Source organism: Condylura cristata, unplaced genomic scaffold (assembly GCF_000260355.1).
Source record: "Condylura cristata isolate star-nosed mole 26May11 unplaced genomic scaffold, ConCri1.0 scaffold00010, whole genome shotgun sequence".
NCBI classification, from domain to species: domain Eukaryota; kingdom Metazoa; phylum Chordata; class Mammalia; order Eulipotyphla; family Talpidae; genus Condylura; species Condylura cristata.
Genome location: NW_004567111.1, coordinates 954,467 through 974,298, shown reverse-complemented (window position 1 = coordinate 974,298; position 19,832 = coordinate 954,467). Strand labels below are relative to the sequence as shown.

The window sequence follows — 19,832 nt, the reverse complement described above, 5'->3', positions numbered from 1 at the left end:
CGGGCGGCCCGCACCCCGCGCCTGCCGCGGGACCTGCTCCCCAACTAACCCGCGGGACACCCTCACGCCTCCCCAAGGTGACCGGGAATGTAGGGGTGACGGTGACAAATCGCGCCCGTTGGCGAGGCGGCAGGCATTCGGCACTCGGGGCGCGAGAAAGGCTGGGACCGGCGCCGGGAGCCCAGCGCTTCCACGGACCCACAGCGCCCACTAGCGGCCCGCCGGGCCTCCCCGCGCGGCGCCCAGTCTCTCCACCCGGAACCAGAACCCCGAATCCGATCGCGCCCCGAAGCCCACGGGCGAGTCTCCTTCATGAGCTGCCCGGGGGCGTCCGGCAGAGGGAGGCACCGTTAAAGTGCACAGTTAAGGTCGGGAAAAAGCCGTCAGCCCCCACGTTCCGCAATAACGTGTGCGCCGGATTGCCTCCGTTCCCCGGGCCGGCGTGTTGCTGCAAACGCTCCTTCCTAAGCCAAGAGCTCCGCGCGGCTGCGCTGGGAGAGGAAAGTGCAGATGGCGAGACAGCTCTTCGCGATATTTACTGGTGTCTCTTGCACTCTAACTTCTGAAGCGTTCTGCCATCCAGCACTCGTTTTTGAAAACACACCATGAGATGCATTTCAAGGAGTGTTAAGGATTACAGGCGCGTTATTCCCGTCGAAGGGAGAGAGCCCCCGTGTCAGGAGGGACGCCACTGACGACTTCTGAGTTGCTAGTTTTAAATAAACCTCCAATTTGAAGAAATGAGCTCTTTAAGGCTCCAGCATGGTAAAAAACGGACTGGAAAGACTTGGCAGATGGGGGCGGGGAGGAGGGGGTGCTGGTGTGCTGGAAAGCAGGAAGGGAAGAGGAGTCGTTTTTAATCAGCTTGAAAAACCTTTGGGACACACTTGGAATCTAGGGGGCCGTTAAACCGGTCTTTTCAAAGGAACTGGACTGTCTGTGCGCGGTTTCATAGTTGGCAAACATGTTGTGAAGCCTCAGTCGTGACCTGTGAACTCCCACATCCTCTCTCCAGTCAGCCGGGGGAAGGTGGGCATTTACATTGTCTGAAAATAACCCTGGCTTCCATTTTTAGCAAGACAGATATTCTCATGTCCAGGGCATTTGCCTTGAGAAAAATGTCAACATACAGTTTCTTTTCATGTATATTTCATCAACAAATAAACTCCAGGCTGTTGTCTAGCTTCAGTGCGAGGTGCTGCGTGGACTCACTCCAGACTCGGGCTTGCTCCCCAGTCGGGAGTGTTTAGGAGGACCAAGGTCAGCACCGTCGGGTTCTGCCTTTTCCGTAATGACGCATCACCTAAAGCTACCTGTAACTCTTGTCCACATCATGCCAGACCAGAGAAAAAGTTAGGATGCCCCATCCATGCTAAAGTTATTTATGAGAGACAGATCATGACACTTTAGGACCTGTTTCACCTTGGGCCTGTTTCTACTTGGGCCTTTTAGTCGGTGGAACATGGTTATTTTCATTTTTAAAGACTTATTTATGCACACAGAACTGGGGTACAGGCCAGAGGTGCAGGGATGGTGAGAGGAGTCACCAGAGAGCGGGGAGCAGAACAGGCAGATCGACGAAGTCCACTGCTGAGGGGAGCAGAGGGCGGGTCAGGAGAGGTCTGCAGCGCCATGGGGTCACCTCCGGGGCAGGCGGGAATCGAATTCATGCGGAAGTGGCTTTAGCTTCTTAGTGCAGTGCTTTAACCCGCTGCGCCACCAGGGAGGGCCCACATGGTTATTTTCTAACTTCTCCAGCAATATTGAGCCCAGTGTTAAAAAATGAAGTCTTCTCCCAGCAAGTTACTCTGACTCTCTAGGTAAAGGAACCCGTCTCTAGAAGTCAAACTGGTAAAAAAGCCTGGAAACGCAGGCACCCGAGGGAGTGGAGAAGCATCAATATAGGGTGAGCGAACACGCCAGGCGTCTGGTTTCGGATAAGTGGATAGTCACTTGGCCCGAGCAGCGCACTTGCCACCAGGCTCTGGCCTTCCTTAGGTGTTCCCACATTCCCTCCAAGAAGGCCTACTTCAACAGCGAGGCCCGTACAGTGCGAGGCCTGGCCTGTGCCGGATGTGAGGCGCATGGGGTGCCCGCTCGTCCGCCCGCCCGCTCTGCCCCTGGCACGGCCCGCTGTTCGTTCACACATCTCCAGACTGTGCAACTAATGCCAACGATGACCTTCCAGGAGTGAAATAAACCCTCCCCCGAGGCTCCGCACACCTCCAGGCCTGCCCTTGTGGCCCCGATGGCCACACACTGGGCCTAGAGCTGAGTAGAGATGCTGTGGCCCTTGGGTCCAGCTTCCCTGGGCAAGGTTAGTGACCAGCTCCTGCAGAGGATGCCTCAGGGACCAAGTCACTCGTCCACCCCATCTCTGTGTCCACAGGCTTAGCCCCTGGCAAGAAACCTCATGCCCATGTTTGCAACAATGGGCTTACGGGAGGAGCCAAACCCCAGGCACCACCGCCTGGGACTTGGGAGCATGCAGGGACAGCGGGAACTGGCCATGGGGTTTGGCCTGGCGGTGTCACTGGCTAGTTCCAACGCCTGACCTCTTACACAGTCCCACCCCACAACTGCCGGGTACCATGTGAAGGCGGTCACCGGTAAAGGGGGGGGGGTGGCTGACAGCCCAAGGACAGGGCTCACCTCCTGCACCCCACGAACCCTACCCCACAATGCAATTCAGCAGAAAAGGCTGATTGAAAAATGCAATGTGCCTCCACCCTCCATCCACACCGCGGCTCAGGAAGCACCAAGTCCAGCCCCCACCGACAGAGGAAGAGGCTGGACCCTCCTGGCCGAGTAAGGGTGCAGCCGCGAACCTCCGCTGGGCCCCAGGCTCCTGGCCGGCCTCCTGCACGTTCACGGCAAACTCAACGGCAGAGCAATCACAGTGGTGCCAGTGACAGCTCCAAGCAGCCAGCGGGCAGACCCCGCGCAGAGGCCTCTCCAGCGCCTGCCTCTCGGCCCGGTCCGCCATCCCGTCGCCAGCGCTGGTCTGATGCGGGCACGCGGTCCCACGGTGAGGCGCCCGGCTCAGGAGGCCTCGTGGACAGGAACACAGAACAGGTGGGTGGTTCAGGGGCAGAAAATGGGCACAGAGTACAGTAGCTCAAGCTAACAGTAACAGCTTTAGGGAAGTTGTACTCAAGCGGCCAAGGGACGAGCGATATAAAAGGAGGCATCAGGAAGGACATGATGATTCTACTGCTGAAACCCAGAAAAGACCTCTGCACACGAGAGCCGCTTTCCCCAGGGGCGGTGGCGGCGAAGGCGAAGGCCGTGGATGAGCACAGCTCGGTGACCCGGCTGCGGAGAGCGCGCACAGGGGACTCAGCGGAAGGCTCAGCGCAGACCCGCCCTGTGAAACCATGAGCGTCCTCACACCAAGCTAACTGAGAGGTCTGAGTTACACAATTAATCTTTCTGCAGACTCCACAACAGAAATGGCAATAGCTACATTTTAAATACTGCAGTAAAAACAATGTCATTAATTCTATAATGCATTGAAATAACCTAAAACAAACGGTGAAGAAAGGCATATTTAATAAATTAGGCCACAACTAAACCTCTAACAGTGGGAGAGAACGTGAGCTTTTACCGTATGTACACAGGCAGTGCAAACGGCAGAAAGTGACTCCACACTGCAGCACACAAAAGGCTGCGTGTATTTTATTAACCATGTGCACCCCCTTTCCTGTAGCCTGGCACCGGGGGGTGGGGGGGTGGGGGGCAGTCTCAGGATCCGCAGAGTGCCGCTAACAGCGAGGTACTGCGTCACTAAGTGACTTACTGTCGTTCCACACCAGACGTGGCATAGGAAAGTTCTTAAAAGGCCCACATAAGCAAAACAATTTTAAAATAAACATTTCCCCAAACCCGAAGACACAACTTAGAATAATGGATGTGCACCGACAAAGTCACGCTAAAAAAACGTGCGAGTCAGGAAACAAAGGCAACTGTGCTACAGGGACAGAGAGAGGTGTGCCGGCAGCTAACGCCAGGGCTTACCAGGCTGCAGGGCCGCCGCCCTCAGCTCTCACTGCAGTTCACTACTTGAAGTTCTACTCTCTGCAGGAGGTAAACGGACCTCCTGCCCCTCACCACACGGACTCTGCGGGGCTCACGCTACAGCATCAGCATTTTCTCAGCACGCGCACTATAATCGCCGTTCCGTCTTCTCGGCGTGCTGACTTTGACAAAAGGCTGATGGAGCTGCCTCAGACACTGGAGCTCATCTCCGAGCGTCAGTGACGCACTCATCTCGGGGCCGCACACACACGCCCTCGTCGTGGGTGGGGGAGTCCACCAGACTCAGACGCAGCAGGCCCGAGGCTCGTTGCCGGGAGCGGCCACGTGCACGCCCAGCCTCTGAGGAAGCGAAAGGAGCTGGCGCACCGCAGGGGGCCGCTTGCGGGGTACCGGGCCGCGCTCAAAGTAAGGAGGCGCTCGGCGCTTGGATGGCGTTTCCCAGTCTCCGGGCGTAGTGCGTGGCGGCTGCACACCAACCCCAGCACAGGCACAGGTCTGGGAGTGTGCGTCTTCCCTGGGTGCTCAGCTCTTCCTCGGGGCAAAACTGGTGTCCCAACTGCCCTGCTGGCATCGATCAGGATTCGCAAACACGGCCACTGACCGCCGGCTCGGGGGCATACTTACTGCACACGGAGCCTAGGCTACAAGCCCAGTGGGCTGGAGCGCAGGGGCAAGTGTCAGACTTCACAGAGCAAACCAGCCTCTTTCAGACCGAACGGAACTCGGAAAAAAACTGCTTCGACATATGAATTTCAGACTTTACTTTATTCAGCAAAATCATTTATTTACACATCGGGGAATGCTGGTTTGATTTTGTCAATGAAATAAAACAAAGTGAACAGAGACAACACTGACTGCAGGTGTCCGGGCCGGAGCTGACCAACTGTTTCCTTACCTGTGTCGGGATCAAGAGCAACCGCGCCCCGGGCCCGGCAGGACCCCGAGGCCGGCACCCGGCTCCGAGGCAATCGCCAACTTTCTCTTTTTTTATAAATATATAAAAAAACAAAAAGCCAGAAAAACCAGCATTACGGTGTCGTGAGCAGAGCGCAACTCTGAAGTCGGGGCAGTAAAAACCGCGTCAGGCCGCCGCCGGCGAGGACACAAGCTTGTTAGAGGCCCGCAGCGATCCGGGGGTCTGACTAGAGGGAGCGGGGTTGCAGAGCACAGCCCCCGCCAGAACGAGCTAACTTTCCAGATTTTCCAAATTAAAAAAACAAAAACAACAAAAAAACCACTTCAACATGAAGCTACCATACAAAGTTTTTCCATTTTTCTTTGTAAAAAGTTCAGAGTTTGCAACTTAATCCTGGGTTTTTAGTGAGAAGGACAGTTTTGGCCTGGACTTCCCCTTGCCCAGGATAATTTTTTGTTCTTCTTTTTGTTGACGTTGTCGCTCTTGTTCTAGTTTCATCCTTTCCTCATGAATCTTTCTTTGTTCCTCGACAATTCTCAACTGTTCTTCAGCCTGAAAATTAAATGTAAAATTAGAACTTTCCAAGAATTTCAGGTCATCTCTTAGTCACGCTCCAGAAGCCAGACGACAGAGCAGGGCCACCAGGCCCCACACGACAGCGCGCACCAGGAGCTGCCCCAGCACCCGCAAAGAGACGCAGGGGCGGCGGCCTGGACCACCGTGGGGGACGCACCGCACCCCGCAGGCACGGAGCGCAGCTGCTCCGTCGTGCCGCGCCAGCACCCCGCCCACTCCTGCCTGCCTGCCACGCGTGGGGCATGGGGTTGGCAGGCCGGAGGCCAGGAGGAGGCAGAGCACGCTGCCTGCTGCGCCAGACTGCGCGGGAACGCGCGCCGAGGAGCCCGGGGACGCCCCGCTGGCAAGGCCCAGAGCGCCCTCCCGCAGAGGGAGGACCCAGGTCTGACCAGGGGCTACAAGAGGGCAGGCGTGTAGCTGACCGCGCAGACCCTGCAAGCCGACCCCCTCCTGCCCCTCCACAGCCCGCGGGAGGCGCAGGCCAGTCCCATCACGCTCTCCTTGCTCAGCGCTGCTTCCCGAGCCCTCACACCGCCTCCCCAGGAGACTGCGGCTGTCACAACTAGGGGAGGCCTGTGGGCAAGAGCGGGGTGCCGCCTGCAGTGCACTGCGCCTCCCCCCAAAGAGGTCAGCTGCGCCAGGGCGAGAACCTGAGCTCTTGTCCTCACTTATCACGAGAACTGTCCTCTTCATTCTCTCTGACCTTGCTCTTAGAGCAGGGACCCCAGGCTGCCTGTGGACTGCCGCCCGCGGCAACGGTCGAAGATGGTCAAACATGAATCCACCTCCGGTCTTTGTTCGCTCTCTGTTCTCTCGAATCCTGGAGCACCCTTTCTCTGCTCCCACGCAATCTTTAGCACCTTGCACCAAGGTTCAGAACATTCGGGCTCCACCCAATCGTCCCCTCTGCCCCGTGTGCAGCCTGTTTCCCCAGGACTAAAACGCAGCGCGAATGAACTACAAGCTCCGTGGAGACAACGGGAAGGTCACAGGCACGTAACGCACGTACCCCGCTCCCCAAAGCCAGGTTGGCGATGAGGAAGGAAACCAACATGGCGTGAAAGGCAGGATGGATGGGCGAGGGGGGCCCGGCCTGTCTCCCGCAGGCTGCAGTCTCCTCGTGGACCTCCTTCCCTCACCGGCTGTTCTCTAAGCTGCTTCCCGCCCGGCTCCTGGCCCGTCAGGGGCACCCGCCCGCTCCGATTTGATTCCAGTGCCCAGCGCCAGCCTGAGAGCGGGCTCCCACCTCCGGCACCACCGGCCGCACGCCTGCGAACCCCAGCGGCCTCTCGTTCCGGTCTCTGCCCCCGACCTCTCTCAAGGATCGTTGGTCTTGCTCATGCCATCCCCGCCTTCCCCCAAGAGCCAACCCTGCACCACTTCTACTTCTAACTACCACCCTCTCGCTCAGACTAGACTCAGCAGATGACCGCAACGCGAAGGACAATCTGCTTCCCTTCAGCTTCACCATGTGCACGTCCGCGACTTCACCCACACGCCTCCTGGCGTGGCTGGGCTAGGCAGACAAGAGGCTCCCCCCACATCCTTCCCAGGAGCCCCCGGCCCGGCCCGGCCACTTGGCGACCAGCGCAGGCACCGCCTCACCCTGCCCAGATCTGCTTTTCCGGCAGGGATGCCCCCGATTTCAGCGTCTTTGAAATCCAGACAAGCTGATATTTCCCCAAAATTGGTGCCGTTTTTACTTATCAGTTCTTCCCTCTATTTCTCTCTTCCCCAATTTTGCTACCAACAGCATGAAGAAGCACCCTCCAACGCTGAGAACCACCTTCCCTGAACACGCGAGCACCTCCCTCCCATGTGGACTCTGCACCCCTCAGAGACGCACGTCAGCTGGGCTCCACACGGAGGCAAGGCCCCCTTCCCTCTGCTCCAGTGACGCGTGCTCCTCGCCTGCTTGAGCCGTCAGAGACACCGCTACAGTCCCCACTTCTACCAAAAGCCTCACAATGCCGCCAGCGCTCAACACTGGTCCCAAGCTGATGGCTCCCGCCCGTCTAGGCAACGCATGGCCGCCAGGTAAGAGTTCGGGCCGTGCGGCAGCTTGGGGGCCAGCCCCCGCCCCAGGATTCCTGAGCCCAGGCCAGCCCTCCACACCCGTGGTGCTGCCGCGCCTCTCCAGGTGCCGCCTCCCTGCAGGAGACACCTAGCAGCAGTGCGGCAGGAGAGGCGATCCCAGCTCAACTCCCCCAAGGACGCCAAGCCCCCACCTAGAACCAAGTCTCGTTCTCATCAGCACATGCTCATTACCAAGTGTGAGTAGGCCTGTGGGTCTGAGTCTCTTCTTCAGGGGGTTCTATTTTATTGCTCGTCCCCAGGGGGTAGTTGGAGGGTCATTTCCGCCCTTTCTTAGTCAGCTTCCCTTTCAAAATGCTGCAACTCCCACATCACGATACCTGGGCTTGTCCCGAGTGTACCATGAGAGAGCTGCGGCAGCGGACCTCAAAGCTTTCCATGTTTATCAAAACTCTCCTTCGTTAATTGTAATAGCCCCTCAAATTCTGGGCAGTTAAACACTTGACAACACTCACCAGAGAGCCAGGACCCAATCTGCCAAAAGAGCCAAGCCCTGTTTGGGTGAGTCTTTGACTTACAAATCAAGTGATTCTTGCAGGTTAGTAGTTTCCTGCTTGCTTATGCACAGAGAAAGGCAAGTCTCTCCATCAACAGCGGGAACTGAGACAGGCTGGAAGCGGCCTCGCCAGCCGCCAGCCGCGAGCGCCCGGTGGCTCACGGCCCCAGCCGGCGCGGGCCGGCCGGCAGCCTTCCTCACACCTCCCTTCAGACTCCGTCAACGCGGCTTTCCTGTCACTATGAGGTAAGTTTTATCATTAGCAAGTGCTGTGAGCGCAGAAAATGGAAAAACAGCGGTCACGCACGGTCCCGTCCGTCCCAGGCACGCGCAGCTCTCGCACTTTCAGCCCGACAACACGTGCGCTCGACACCGGCAGAACCGACGGCTGTGCCGGGCGTCACCCCACGCCGCGCCAAACACGCTCCGGCTACGCAGACATGTTCATTACGTGTGTGCACGGGGACTTCCCAAACTGGGCGACTGCCATCGTTCTAAATGCAAACATTGCTGTGTGTAAATCTGTTATCTGTTTCCACAAGACAATTTTTTAAAAGCAAAATTAATTCCCATTGTTTACTGACTCACCATACTCCTCAGAGTGGCCGCACCACTGAGACTCCAGGGCCACGGGTAAGGGGTTCTCTGCGGCTCCCGGGGGAGGGTGGGGCCTCTTCTAACCTGGTGTCCGCATCAGGAGGCAGAGAGGGGCGCACTCCTTTGCTTTCCCATGTATTTTTACGATTACACATTCTACAGATGAGCACCCCTCTTTACTAAGTCTTTCATATTGTTTTTTCTGTTTCGGAGCTGGTCTATGTTGATGTTTAAGGACAAATCTCCCTCAGGGCACTTTCCTTTCAACCTGCCTTCCCACTGATCTGTTTTTAAACCTCATCTCTCTACTTACCAAGCAAACACAGTATATACACAAAGCTGGCTCACTAACTACTTTCTCCCACTAGCCTGAGAGTCCAGACTCCAAGCTTGCTTTAACCCTTCCTGAAAGGCCTTACCTGCTCCATTTCCTCACTCCAGTCTCAATCTGTAACTACCGCAAGGACCAACTCAGGGCTTCCCCACCAGGGGCGCCAGGACTCCCAGGGCAATCACGCCAGCTACCTCCTAGCACCCGTAACAAGGCCAAGCATTCCCACCTGACCAGCTACCTCTTCCAGGAATGGCCTTATCCCCACATCGGTGTGGGACGACTAGCACATTAAAGTCTTCAAAAGAACGTGTGGTCTATGCTTAACCTCTAACTTGCTCTTTCTCAGTACTAGTCCCCAATATAGATGCATGAAAATGAAGCTTTTCCCCTTCCTCTTTTAAGAGGTGAGACTCCATCCATTCTTCTTGCTTCGTATAAAGCAACAAACCATCCCATTTCCACAGCATTTTTATGTCATGGACAGATTGCTGCATCAGTAAGACAAACCACCGTCACCGCCATACTCAAGGAAAGTCGGAGGCTTTCTGATATACTCCCTCCCCTTAGAGAGCTATTATTTTAATGAGCCCTTCAGTAACTGTTCACGTAACATTTACTAATAACTAGCTATACACGTCTTCAGGACTAAGCCGCGCTCAAAACCGAGACAAGGACGAGAGCAGAACAATGAAGGGATTCAGCGCGCACCTCGCATTCGCACATGGTAACTGACTCCTGCAGGCACGCCACTTCCCTCCAGCTGTGTGACCATCAAGAGCACCAAATAAAAACGGATTTTTCTGCCACATCAACAACTTCCTATGCTTCCGACTTTACTGAACACTGGAATCAACTAAGTTAACTGTGTCTAAACTTTTACCAGACTTCCTTTCAACAGGTCATTCACCAGTTTTATCAACACCACATCATCAGCACAGTGCCACCACCGCAGTCCATGAGCTCAAGCTCCAGAATCGAGCATGGAACTAACCAGCCTGACAGAGACAGTCCAGAAACCAGCCAACCCGCAGGAAGAGATGCAGGGAACAAGAACACGTGTCAGGACATTTTATAGCTACTTGACCTCTTTATCCCAATAACTGAGTTTTAAGATGAAGTACAGGTCACACACAAATGGGGGTTAAAAGACAGAAACAAGACTCCGACCACTTACTGCCAGAGAAGTGCTGCTCTGGCAATGCCTGCAGTTGACCGTGCCCCGGCCATCACACAGCAGGCTGTCTCTCCATGATGCATCATCAATCCACACAGAGGGCTCAGCTGTCTCCAGGCACCCAGTCAGCCACCCCAGGGTCAGAAGGGCGCAAGCTCTTGGCAGGAACCCCAATCTGAGCAGCTCTGCTCTAGAAGTGACCCCCAAGCTGAACAGGCACACCGAGGAGACACTGTGCGATTCAGAGTCTCAGCTCTTCTGGAAACACCCTTGCTTTACCACCTTTCAAGTTTCTCCCGTGTGCACACAGCGAGCCTCACGAAAAGGCACCAGCACACTGTCAATGTGCATACAGCACGGCTATCGCCCGGTGACTTCTCATCCACTTCAGTTACTTTTTCCACCTAAGCTGCTGTCTTACCGGGGAAAAGGAGCAAGCCCCTCTTGCAGGGTGCCTTTCGTAATAACCACGACACTGTCAGCCTCCAGAACCCATGGGGTCACTTGCTAAGTGGGGGAGGCTGATTTCAGCACTGGCTGCTTCCCACGCCGCAACCACTGAAGACAACGCTCTAACAGCAGCTACCTTCTTACCTAGTGCAGAGCACACCTCGGCCTCCCTTCAGCCTCCTCACCAGACTCCACCGGAAAGCCACCCCCGTCACCGTCTGTGCTCCTACAGACACTGTCACACAGCAGTCTTTCCTCGGCTGGTGCTTACAACCTGCTTCAATTCCCCAACACATGGGGAATTAGCAGCAAACGCCATCCCGTGGCTGTTATTCCCAACCCATCTTTAACGCAAACTTTCCCACATGTCTTAGCGCCAAGAGAGCCTCCAGTCATGCCTTCAGTCTGGGCACGGAACCCCCATTCATCGTAAATGAAGCTTCTTCCACCTCTGACTGGTTTTCTGATTTTGAAGTGCTCTCCTGACACGCCACTATCACGGACAAAGAAAAGTGCCCCTTATGTCTGACTATCACATTTTAGCGTTTTGTCTTGGGGATTAGTTATTTCTGCAGTCCTTTAACCCTAGAACTTAGATTCAAAAACATACTCGCTTAAATGAGAAACCTGGAAGGACACCAAACTTTAAGATCTCAATGCTCTTACTCTGGCTTTACTGAATTGCTCTATCACTTTTACATCTCTTTTTGCCATTGTAATTTCTTAAAGTCGTTTTCTTTTTAGATGACAAACTAGAACTGAGAGTGTCTTGGTTTGGCACGTGCAGCCCCACCTAACCCTGCACGGTGACCGGTCACCACGCCGACCAGCGGGGCGCGCCGCTGCGCAACACGGCCTCAGTCGCCAAGCTGCACTGCTGCGCTGGGGGGGGCGCGAGCCGGGGCAGGCAGAGGGCAGGGACCGCGGGCTTCCTCCAGGCGACGTTTTGAAACAAAACGCTGCAAATTCCGGAGCCCGCTCCAGACTACACTTGCTATACGCACGGGGACCTGCACCTCTGCCCACCCCTGCGGCGGGAACCCAGGTAACTAGCTCCTCCCGGCAGTCTCGGGGCCCCAAGCCCCTGAAAGCCGTGCAGCGGACTCTGAAAGCCCAGACGACCCGGAGCACAAATCCACCCCACGAGGCCTGAGAGCAGCAGGGCGAGGGCGACCCGAACCCCAGCGCTCCCCACGTACCAGCTTGGCTTGTGCCTCTGCGATTTTCCGGTTATTCTCCTCGAGTATCCGCTCTAGCTCCTCGCGTTTTGCACGCTCTTCCTCCTAAAGGGGAGGACATGTTAACATGTCAGACAAATAAAATGTTTATTTTCACTGATAAATATTCACTAATCTTCCTCTGAACTGCTTTGATCTGACTGACAGGGTAGCTGTACGGCTACCTGCTCGCTGACAAACGATAAACTGTGCAGCCACTGCTATTTGCCTCTAGTCTGACTCACATCATCCCGCCCAGTCCACACAGCAACCGGCTAAACCCTCCCTAGTGACAGTCTCCTGGCAATTATTACTAGTACTTTAACATCACACAAATCAACAAGGACAACTACAAAACTGGATAGTATTTACCAAATTAAAAAAATAATATATAAAATATAAATAAAGTGAATATTTGTCTCACCAATCATGTATACCTACGTATTCTTTACCTATACTCCTTTAATCAGCATTAAAAGTTGAATATTTACTGTCTTGTCCAGTGTCCTGCAGAGTGTGCTCCTCGGCTGCCATACGCGCCAGCTTCCTCTTTAAAATGATTTGTACTGTTAGCTTGGCAATACCTGCATCAGCAGCTCAACCATTCATAAAGAAACAACATACAAGGAAGGCTGAGCTGGGGGATGCAGATGTTTATGGTAAGAAGGAACAAAAAATGTAATTCATCATTCCTAAGGCAAACAATTAATAAGAAAAATACATTTACTGTTAGTGAAAAATACAAATGGTAATCCATACTTCATGGAGCTAAGGGCTTCTTCCGTGGGGAAATGGACTTAGCATTCAGATGTTGACAATTTCTAAAGGCAGCTTATCTGGTCATCTACAGTCTGAACTGAGATTCAGGAATCCAGGGGTGCATGGACAGGAAATAAAATTCTGTAATTTACTTTCTCTTGGAAAATTTAATGAGATTTTATAATGCAAGCTATATGAAGACTGCTTGATGGCTTGGGCAGTGTTCAGATCACAGCATACATATTCAAATGATTTTAATATTTGGAACCACTGTCAGAGGGTTGTGTCCGTGTAAAAAAAAATTGTTAATATGAAACAAAAAGCAAATGAAGAGAAAAAAATCTTCCTATGATTAATAACTCGCTACAAGACAGCACCATTACTCCAAAAATATATTCATTTATATTAAAAGCACTGATACAAGGAAAAATTTCATACACTCAATTGTATAGTCTGCAAAACGTACCACGTATAAACATGTTACCTAGTGAGGACAGTACAAGGAAATACATTTGAACAGCTCAGCCCACGGAAAGCATAGAATTCAGTACGATGGCCAACTCGTCCACAGTAATGCCAAGGTTAAACATGACAGCGAGTCAGAGGTTTGAGTGAGGCATTAAGTTCAAGGAGACACAGCCACGGTAGGCCGGGGCACACAGCCCAGACCCACTCCCACGGCGCGGATGACCGTGCCCGCGTGCTGCTCCGGGACCTGGCCCCGGCCCCGGGACTTTTACAAGGTTTAGGGTCCTGGAGTAATCAGTGCAAACAAGCCAGAAAGCTTCAGTAGCAAATTACTGTCTCATAGAAAGACATTTTCAACTTCTGCTCCAGCTGCTGATAAAACAAATCATGTGTTTAGCTTGACTCCAGACAAGGACAACCTGTTCCTTCATAACTCTCTAGAGAAAAAAAGGAGTTGTTAGTAGATACTAAAAAAGTGGATGAATAATCTGGACATGTTTCCTAAAAAGATTCTTTGAAACACATTAAGAAATGGAGGGCCTCCTGATCAGAATGCTAGAGTTAGTCCATTGTGCTGAGGCAGGATTTGGGGTAGGGGTGAGAGGTAAAAGGAGGGAAAAAAGAAGAGCAAGAAAACCTATTTCTCCAAAGCAGGCGCTGTCGCTCAACGTTAGCCCTGCTCTTTTTAATCTGACTGAAGGCAAAAAGCCTCTCACAGTCTAGGTAGCAAGAGTGATAAACAGAAAAGAATACATAACCACAGGTGGATTTTTACCTCTGCCCTTCACCACGCCCTGACTCCCCCACCTCCCGAGAAAGAATGTAAGTCCTGCAGCCATGGCAAAAGTTTCAAACACTTTCAAATATGTAAGCCAGTTCCAGTAAATCAAAAGGTATCCTTGAATATGTTTTATGGAAATAACTTTTAAATCTCAGTCAGCACTTGTGAATAGGCTAAGAATTAACTTCCGCAGCAATGGCAGGTTTAGGTGAGAAGGGAATCGGTCTGCATTCCACCTCTTTCTGAGCTGAGCAGAGGCACACCCGACACTGAAAGTTTTGCCATGGACTGTCTCTACTTTCCAAACGACCGAGCGTTACCTCTCTGGCTTTCTGTGCCGCTAGCTCAGCTTGTCTCTGTCGCTCGAGTTCTTCGAGCAACTGCTTTTCCATGATGCGCTTGGCCTCTTCCACCCTGCGGAGCACCTCGCGCTCAATTTCATCCTTCCTCTTCTCCAACTCTTCCTCCACCCTTTTGGCCACCAACTCTTCTACTCTTCGCGCCGTCTCTTCCTCGATGAGTTTCTCTTCTATTTCCTGCTGCCGACTAGCAAACAAAGGAGGAAAAAGACTTAGGTTAATGGAAGGAAATAGCAACTGACTACACCTAGTTTTAAGTCTGTGAGACACTGAGCCTGGTGATATAACTGATTTTTACCTTTTGTTTTCAAGAAGCATTCAAGAAAATGACAGATACTAATGTTAAGATGCAGAAGTTCAACATAAAATTTATTTTTCCACTATTGCTTTGTAAATACCCAAGGATGACCATATGCAGAGAGCTTACTAAGACATTAGTTTTAAAGCGGGAACTGTTAACAGATCGGCAACAGGCAAGCTGTAATACACGATCTGCTCACCAGCCCACTCAGGCCAGGTTAGCTGGTCTAGCCAGTGAGCAGTTCAGGCAGTGAAACATCCCCCCCCACCCCCCCCCAGCAAGCTGGGGTCTGATTCTGAACTGCATGCCCTCAACGGCACCTTCTCTTGTGTGCCTTTCAACTAAAAACTCTCCTAGAGATGGAGAAGTGGTTGAAAATGATTTCAGCTCAATGAAATACGACATTTAATTTAAATCCCACTTCCTTTAATTTAAATCCCACTTTCAAATCCCACTTAGGTAGTACAGACCAACCTGCTTGCTGGAAAACAGAACCCTGTACTGAGAACACTGACACCTGTCCCGACACTAGAGTGGAGACAGCACAGACCAGACCACAGGGGCCACTGACGGCCAGTTCCATGCCTGACCAGACAAGATCTTGGTGATGAGAAAATATGAAGCCTATCACACATGTTTCTGACTACATGCTCGAATGATGTATGCTCAGACATGGTAACATATTAAAATTAATCTCACTGACTGCTTTCAAATATGGCCGCTGGAATATGTTTAATTATATACATGGTTCAAAGTACATTTCCATGTAACAGGACAGTAACTGTGGCGAATGGAAAGTAACTGTGGCGAATGGATGGATCCTGAGCCCTGGCAGTATATTTAAATCCCAAACAGCCCATTTATTAATGCTTTGCCCATCTCACAACCCACAGAATCATGAAAACCTGTTACCTCTGTATCTTTTCATGACTCGTTTAACACACACATGTATAAATTACATCTACAATTTACCAGTAAAGACTTCCCATTTTCTACATGATCTTTAAATAGTCTACTTCAACACAATTCTATGGGGGGGGGGGCGCGTCAATCAATTCCCACCTAAGTGCTTTTATTCTCAAGCTCTGGTCACTGTCCCACACTACCTCTCTCTCTCTCTCAAACATTCAGATTCATTGCAGCATCTGCATTTATAATCTCCACGCTGTCTTGTGAAAAAAACACCAGCTACCTGAGAGAGCATAATTTCTCAGGGATTCTCTATAAATGCTCGTTCTCACGACCCTGTGGCCCATTTCTTAAATAGGTCCTCCTCCCAACACTAAGTTATCCATTTTTTTAAAAGAACCAAAACACACTCTGATTAGATACCTTCTCCACTGTAAAGTTCCAATAAAAAAGCGTGAAGGGTAGCCCCAACAACCCCTCACCAATGGTAACTTTCGCTTAATAATAATAATAATAATAATAACAACAACAACAACAGATAACCACCCAACACAAAATTCAATCGCAAAATGATCTAAAGGAAGTCAGGCAGTGGTTTCAACAGAAAATAAACCAATCCCCCTTCAAATACAAGCATTATGCTTCTCCACTTCATCTGAAGAGAAAGAGAAATGAGATCAAACAAGTCAGTCCTGACCATTGCTGAACAGTGGGTATAACGGGACGAAGAACATTCTACTTTTGCCCGATTTAGAAAGTTCCCACAATATGAAGCTTTAAAAATACATGGATGTACATACTTTTGCTGGGTGCTCTTAGAGAAAGTTAGTAAATGTACACAAACCTAAGAAGCAGCTTTAACTTTGCAATTGGCACAAATCTGAAAAGAAGGCAAATGTGAAACAGTTCCAATTAAAATGTTCCACAAAGTGAAAAACAGGGAAAAGAATGAGGTAAGGCTCTAGGCAAGCTGATCAGAAAAGCTGTCAAATTCGCTGGGGAATGTGGGTAAGGCGGAGTCGCCCCGAGCTCTGTCAAGCACCCACGCGGGGAGCACATGCGCACAAGGCCAAGGGGCCGGGTTTCCTGGGCCCTTGCTCCCACTGCCCATCCAGAGTGCCAGGTGACAGGCAGAACAGAGCGACAGACACAGGCTCAGGCCCTGGGCTACTGTGATCCAGTCGGTTCTCATACAGCTCAGAGGCTTTACAGCCCGAAGGGGCAGAGTGGGAAGTCCCCAGAGCCAGTAAACTGGGGGGTAAGAAACGGCCAAGTGGACGTTCTCAGGGCGGCTTCTCCCCTTGTTTCTGGAGGAACCACAGGAGGTGCGCCACACTGCACACAGGCCCCGCGTGGTGTCCACCCAGCAGGCTGGCAAGGCCAGGGCACAAGTGCTGCCCACAGGCACTGCTGAGAACGGCGCCTGTGCGTGCTGCTGCCCTGGCCGGTGACGCCGCTGCCCATAATGAGAAAAAACTGTAGGTCATGTTTAGACCCAGTGTTTAAAGCTAAAACTTGATATTGCTTTAATACCCCCCACACTGAATTCAGGAAAATCACCAGGAAAATGCACAACTGAATTAATAAGCACAAGTTCATCCTTACTGATGACAGACTTATAATCAATGGTCATTGAAAAAGGAGTTATCTGGCTAATTTTCATCAGAAGACACAAACTGTCTTGGGGGGAAAAATTTTTGAGCACTCTGGCTGCTGGTTTCTTAGAAGAGCCCACCCGCAGCCGCCCACGCCTCTAGCTCCTGCACGGGGGTGGCCCGGCGAGTCTCTCCTGTGTCCACCCTTGTCCGGCTCCCGGCGGCATCTGCCCCCGCCACAGTCTGTGCCACCGACGACAGAATCTCCGCGTTTTTTTAGTGAAAACGGTTTAAGATTTAGAGGACCTTTTCTCCATCCTCGGTTATCTTACTTGAACACTCACCAAAATCTGTGAAAGCAGCAAGGACTGAAGCACAGCAAGGCCCTGCAGCAGGGCCCTGCCAGACCGGCGCAGGCCTCGGCGGAGCAACCGGCAGTGAGGCCACGAGACACAGCCTCACCGGCTGTTTCTGGGACTTGCTCAGTGTACTGAGGAGAGCCAACGCTCCGCCACAGCTCCACACGCCAACTTCCGAGACTCAGCAGTTTGCCCTGCAGGTGCCTCAGGGAGGGCGAGCCCCCGCACTGGGCTCTCCGCGCCGGCGGCAAGGGTCAGGCAAAGGCACGCGCATGCAGGTCTACCTCTGGGCAGTTATTTCAAAAATGCTACAAATCCCATCAACGTCAGCCAGACGTCGGCCTCAGGCTTCTGTCTCCAGGCCCTAGCCTGCAAGCTGTTGTTGTCCCACGTTCTCAGGGGGCTTCGAGTGCCCCTTCTATTTCTCAGCAGCGCTGAGGCAGTTCGCTCGGAGACAGCGGCCACAAGGCTCGGGACGCCAAGCAGCCGGCCACCAGCTCCGGCAGGCCAGCAGGTAGCGTGCCCTCGGTGATGGCCCCACGGCCCGCCAGCCTCTTTCAGTTGCCCATTTTCTCAAGTTTTGTGGTGGGCACAGACCACCTGTGAAGTTCGGGCACAGAAGGAGAAGAGAGGACGCACACTAAATGGCGCTTGGGAGCTGCATCTGGACCGCGTGACTCAGCCACCCCAGCCTGCGGGGTGGCACTACACGGAAGGCCCACTGCCGCGGGCTCGCCATCACCAAGCCGCCCGTCCGAGCCGCAAGCCCAACCTGGTGGCACCTACGTAAACTGCGATGGCACAGTGCGCCGTGGTCCACTTGACCCAAGCACCGCCGAGACACTATAAACGCTCCACTTCTGTTTGCACTTCACAGACACGGGGTTCCCAGGTGGCGATCTCGTCAAGGCCTCCCAGGACTCAAGTGGCAGGGCAATCTCCCTTTGGGTCCCAGAAACGGACGTTCTAACTGGCCCGTAATCCAGCAGAAGGTTCTGATCTTGCCCCCTCTCCCGCACCGGATGCTTGCTGCAGTGCCCGACCCGTGTCTTCCTCCTCCACCTGCAGAACGGCGCGCTTCGCCCTCGCCGCTCCTCGCCCCGCAGGCTCTGTCTGTCTCCAGGCTCCCTACCGGCTTCTGTCCCCCCCCAACCGAGGGATCAGCCTAGTGGCCAGGGGCCTGCCATTCCAACCAGTGCTCAGGAGGCTGCAGCAGGATGCCCGCTGGCCCTCAGGCTCCACACTGAACAGCACTTTCCGAAAGCTGCTCACACCTGCCCCTTCCCACAGCCAGCGCTCACGGGGCACCTGTTGGCCCTAGCCGAACCTGCCTCTTATTCCTGTCCTACCCAGCAGTCAGTGTCCCGTCAAAAACCAGTTACCGCCTCACCTGCGGTCTCATTCCCAAGGTGAAACTCAAGCTTCCTTTCCACTGACCCCTCCGTCACCGCTCCCTCTTCTCCAGACTTGAGCTCGGCTGGAACTTCCGTTTCAGTCAATATTCCCCTCCACTCGCAGATCATTCCCCCCAACCCCAACCCCTTTATTCTGGGGTGGGGTTGGGGGTGTGTGTGCAGGCGCTCTGGTCCACATCAATCCTCCCAAGTCCAGTTTACGGCCCCAGATGGCTCGAGCCTCTCAGAGAGGCGCAGAGGCGTGTATCTACAAGGCTGCCCGCACCTAGGTCCCCACAGCGCCATCACCGTCCCCAGCTAGGCCGCATCCTGCAGAGGGCCGGCTGCAGTCGCAGGCGTGCAGTCACTTCATCGCGGCACCAGTGCCCGGCGGTGGCAGACGCGCAGTGTCGGCCCAAGGGCCTAACTGAGGACGCGGAGACGACTTCTGCCCTCCCGATTCAAAGCCCAGGTCTCCCCAGAGTTCCCAGCGAGAGCCCAGACCCCGGGCCTCCCGAAGTAGCCTCTGGCAGACGGTGACTGCTCGGCCCTCCCTCCGAATGCCTGCTCTGCTCTGCTCTGCCCCCAAGGCTTGCTCGGCCACTCGAGCAGTCCACCAGTGGCTCTGCTCAAGCTTCGCGCACCTCTTTCGTTTTCTTCGACGTCTTAGTTTTCGAGCGAACATCGGTCGTGGCTCAAATAACTCAATTAACTTTGGGTCATGTTCTAAATGTCCGCCTGTCCTTAGTATTTAAGACCAGTTTTTGCCGTCAGGACTTGTTCCGAACCCGCCAGGTGGGTCTCCGCGGCCAGGCGCGCCGTCGCACAGGGCGCGGCGAGGAGCGGGGCAGAGGGCTCCGGCTCCCAGGCGAGCGCCCGGCGGCCCCGCCGCGCCGGCGTCGCACAGCGCGAGCTCCTGGCTCCGAGCTCGGAGAGACGCTCTCGGCGGGGAGTCAACGAAACGCCGAAACGTCAACCCCCGCCCGTCCCACCGGCCGCGTGGGGGGCTCTGGAC

The 19,832-nt window shown here is 53.5% G+C and overlaps 2 protein-coding genes across 2 annotated transcripts in view; both read right to left on the bottom strand.

The window, feature by feature from the left end:
* The window catches only part of EFNB2 (ephrin-B2), a 49,998-nt gene extending 47,012 nt beyond the window's left edge, over positions 1 to 2,986 (bottom strand). Inside the window, exon 1 of the mRNA XM_004680276.1 lies at positions 2,829 to 2,986. Within this exon, the coding sequence (XP_004680333.1) occupies positions 2,829 to 2,986 (158 nt within the window). The remainder of the gene's footprint in view (positions 1 to 2,828) is intronic.
* A 1,798-nt stretch (positions 2,987 to 4,784) lies between these two features.
* ARGLU1 (arginine and glutamate rich 1) overlaps positions 4,785 to 19,832 on the bottom strand; it is a 77,854-nt gene continuing 62,806 nt past the window's right edge. Inside the window, exons 4-6 of the mRNA XM_012723154.1 lie at positions 14,221 to 14,446; positions 11,875 to 11,958; positions 4,785 to 5,506 (exon numbers count right to left, since the gene is read on the bottom strand). Coding sequence (XP_012578608.1) covers positions 5,342 to 5,506; positions 11,875 to 11,958; positions 14,221 to 14,446 — 475 coding nt within the window. The 3' untranslated portion in view covers positions 4,785 to 5,341. The remainder of the gene's footprint in view (positions 5,507 to 11,874; positions 11,959 to 14,220; positions 14,447 to 19,832) is intronic.